This window comes from Myotis davidii, unplaced genomic scaffold (assembly GCF_000327345.1).
Source record: "Myotis davidii unplaced genomic scaffold, ASM32734v1 scaffold394, whole genome shotgun sequence".
NCBI lineage: Eukaryota > Metazoa > Chordata > Mammalia > Chiroptera > Vespertilionidae > Myotis > Myotis davidii.
The window spans coordinates 85,418-89,196 of record NW_006287548.1 but is presented as its reverse complement, the minus strand read 5'-3'; the positions used below and the strand labels follow the sequence as shown (position 1 = coordinate 89,196).

The 3,779-nt window shown below is 32.7% G+C and overlaps 1 protein-coding gene across 4 annotated transcripts in view; it reads right to left on the bottom strand.

Annotated features, from left to right (window-relative positions):
- The window catches only part of CARF (calcium responsive transcription factor), a 50,324-nt gene that overhangs the window by 20,970 nt on the left and 25,575 nt on the right, over positions 1-3,779 (bottom strand). For all 4 annotated transcript variants that reach the window (XM_015561103.1, XM_015561104.1, XM_015561102.1 and 1 more), the window contains one exon: positions 1,604-1,724. In XM_015561103.1, the coding sequence (XP_015416589.1) occupies positions 1,604-1,724 (121 nt within the window). The remainder of the gene's footprint in view (positions 1-1,603; positions 1,725-3,779) is intronic.

Here is a 3,779-nt window from a genome sequence, read left to right as displayed (position 1 = left end):
AGGATATATATATTTTTATTGATTTCAGAGAGGAAGGGAGAGGGGGAGAAACATTAATGATGAGAATCACTGACCAGCTGCCTCCTGCATGCCCCCTACTGGGCATCAAGCCCACAACCCAGGCATGTGCCCTTGACTGGAATTGAACCGGGGACCCTTCAGTCTGCAGGCTGACACTCTATCCAGTGAGCCAAACCAGGTAAGACACTTTTTACCTAATCTAACTTTCAATTACCTCAAATATAAAATTGCTTTTCCTATGAAGGTTATATCACCTCAATGGAGAAATCATCCTTCTTCCTCTAATACTAGTACCAAATATACAATCATGCCTATCTTTATTTATATAGTCTTCCTAGCCTACAGTTAATTTCCTTTAACTCTCTACCTATCCAAATTCAATCTAAACCTCAGCATCCAGGCTTTCCATACATTCTGTCCTATTAATGTGTTTGCATGGTTATATTCTCTCTCTGAAGATAGTTAGCTAATCCATACTGTATACTATTATGTCCTCTAAAAGTGTTGTTTATTGATCTAGTCCAACATCATTTTAAGTTCTACATGATTAAGGAAAATCTTATACTTCTTTTAGTCTCCCTACTTTCCATGGCACCCAAATGTAGTTGCTGGGCACAGAGTAGATACTCAGGAAGTACTTATAAAAAAAATAGAGAATCCTTGCCTCTCTCTCATTGATGTTTCTAACTTTCTATCTCCCCCCCTTCCTCTCTGTAAAAAATCAATAAAATATATTTCACAAAAAAAAAAATAGAGAATAAAATTATTTCTTCATACATAGAAATTTTTCTCCCAAGTTACATGTAAAGTTTTAGATCTATTACCCTATGCAAAAATCAGCTGAAAATTTACAAGTCTAATTAAATAAATGATAAATTAAGTAAATAGTCTATAAATAGACTATTATATGGCTATTAAAAAGAAGGAGCCATGAAACTAATATGTTATATGTCAACTATATCTCAATTTTAAAAGTAAACGTAAAAATGTTTTTAAAGAAATAACCAGTGCTTTTATATACAGTTATGACAGCTTTCGGATATATTTGGAATGAAGAAAAGCAAAGTGTATAGTAGTATATATATCATTACATTCAAACTAGTCTGAAGCATAATAGCTGTCTAGTAAACAATAACAATGGGCATTCAGAATGAAAATAAATCAGTGTGAATTTATAGAAGGAAAGAAGGTACACTCCTACCGAACTTTAAAAAAAGAAAATATTAGTAGGTTTTACTGAGATATTTAACATTTATGAGGGTAAAGTCGTATACAGCAATACGACTTATTAAAATAAAGTGTACACACACACATACACATATATATGAGAGTAAAGGAGAACATATATGTATATGAATATACACACACACATATATATATATACATATTCATATACACAGAATAACTTTGGAAGGTTATTCAAGAAACTGGTAAGAGTTGCTGCTTTAAAGAGGGACAAGGAAGCAAGGATAAGAAGAAAATCAGATTTCACTGTATATTTTTTGGAGCTAAAACTTTAAAAAGTGAATATTAGCTATTCAAAAATAAGTACTTAATAAGAAAGAAAGAAATGAAAGCTTACCGGGCTGGACAAGTGGCTTTGTAGAGGTGACAAGGCCTGCTTTCCTGCTCATTGATCTTTTTTAACTGGAAACCTCTTCTCCTTGGCCCATACTGACACTCCATTACCACGGCTCTACTCCCTGTGGGCCAAGACCAGTTACTGATATTATATCAAGTATCTATCCATTCTGGGTACTAGATTAAAAATAACTTGGTGGTGGCTATATCAAAATCTATACTTTATTACACAACTTTAAGGAAAGAATACAGCAATACAACTTATTAAAATTTTGGAAGCTGGTTGATAAAAGTTTGCATGTCCATTAATTAAACAAAAGTGTAAATTTGCCCTATAAACTGCTGAAAGTCAACCAAAATTGCATTTCATCTTGTTTTTATATTATTCACTTTGTTCATTCATATATGTAATAAATATTTATTAATCTGGGTAAAAAAAAGTGTACAAATAAATTTAAAAGTTGATTGTAATATTTAGCAAACGTACCACATTATGTTAAGTAAATGAGTATTACATTTACTGAATGTCAACTGGTATTTACAACATACATATGATTTTAATAAAATTTACTATTTTATAAATAGAAATTAGCACATGCTGTATTTGTGAATAAATAATGTCATTTAAAATTATATTTCCTTTTATAATTACTTATTTCCTTTTTTCTATTTGGGCTGTTATAATAATGTAATAACCAGTCACTAAGATGACCCCCAATGATCCCTGCCTCCTAGTTCTCATGTCCTTGCGTGATTCCCTTCCCTTGAGCATGGGCTAGACTTACTAACTTCCAACGAACATAGATGAATTGACAGGGCATTATTTCTTATGTTAGGTTATTTAAAAAGTCTGTGACTTCCATCTTGAATACTCTCTTGCTTGGATTGCTCTCTCTGGGAAAAATCAGCGTCACGTAGCGAGGCAGCTCTGTGTAGGGACCCTTGTGTCAAGGAATAAGGTCTGCTACCAGCTGCATGTGTGAGCTTGGAAGCAGATCCCCCCCAGGCACACACGAGATGATTGCAGCTCCAGCCCACACCTTCACTGCAGGCTTGTAAGAGAACCTAAGACAGAACCACCTGCTTAGCCATCCTTGGACGGCTGACCCCCAGAAACTGTGAGGTAAATGCTTGTTGTTTTCAGCCTCAAGTGCGGGGTACTTTGTTACACAGTAATAGATAATACAAATAAGTAGATGTAAAAACTATACAGTTAAGATTTTAAGTTGAATATCCTATTCTAGGGTACAGCAAACTTCTAAAATATAAAAACAAAAATGCAAATCATAAATTAAAATGTTGATAAAGCTGACATTAAAATGTAAAACCTGTATTTAAAAGGCACCATAAAGGTAAAGTAAAAACAACAGTTTGAAAAATAGTATTTTATAAGACACCTAACAAAAGATTAAAATGTAGAATATGAAGAACCATAAATAATTTTTTTAAATAAAGAAACAACCAAACAGAAAAATGGGCAAAGGCTAAGAACAGGCAATTCAGAAAGAAAAAGGATATCAAGGTAACAAACAAAAAGATGTTCAACTTCACTAGTAAAGAGGGAAATACAAATTGAAACAATAGTAAAATACTATCTCACATTCCTCAAATGGCAAACATTTTTAAAAATTGACAATAATCTAAAAAAACTGACTACAATGATCAAGTTAACATCACTAAAAGGTGTGACACGTAGGTAGCAATAAAGAGGCAGAACTTATGAAGTATTCTTGCAAAAAATACTTTTATGAAAACTGAATCTTCACTTAATTAAGCCTCTAAATCTAACAGCTTATAGGAAGTAGAGGAGATAAAAGAACATGTTAAATTACACCAGAGATAGAACCAGCAAAATACAGACTATGGCAAACTCTACAGAACAAACTATCTGAGGGGAAACAGGACAGAAACTTTTAGATAAAAATAAATGTAAGATATATTTTAACCAAATATAATCTTTGACCTCTGTTTGGATGTAAATTTGAACAAACCTATGGAGAAAAGAATTGAGATAAATGGAAGAATGGGAACACTGGACATTTTATGACATTAAGAAATTACTGGTAATTCTTTTAAAGTATGATAATGGGATTCTCCATATATATATATATATATATACACACACACACACACACACACACACACACACACACACACACACACACACACTAGAGGCC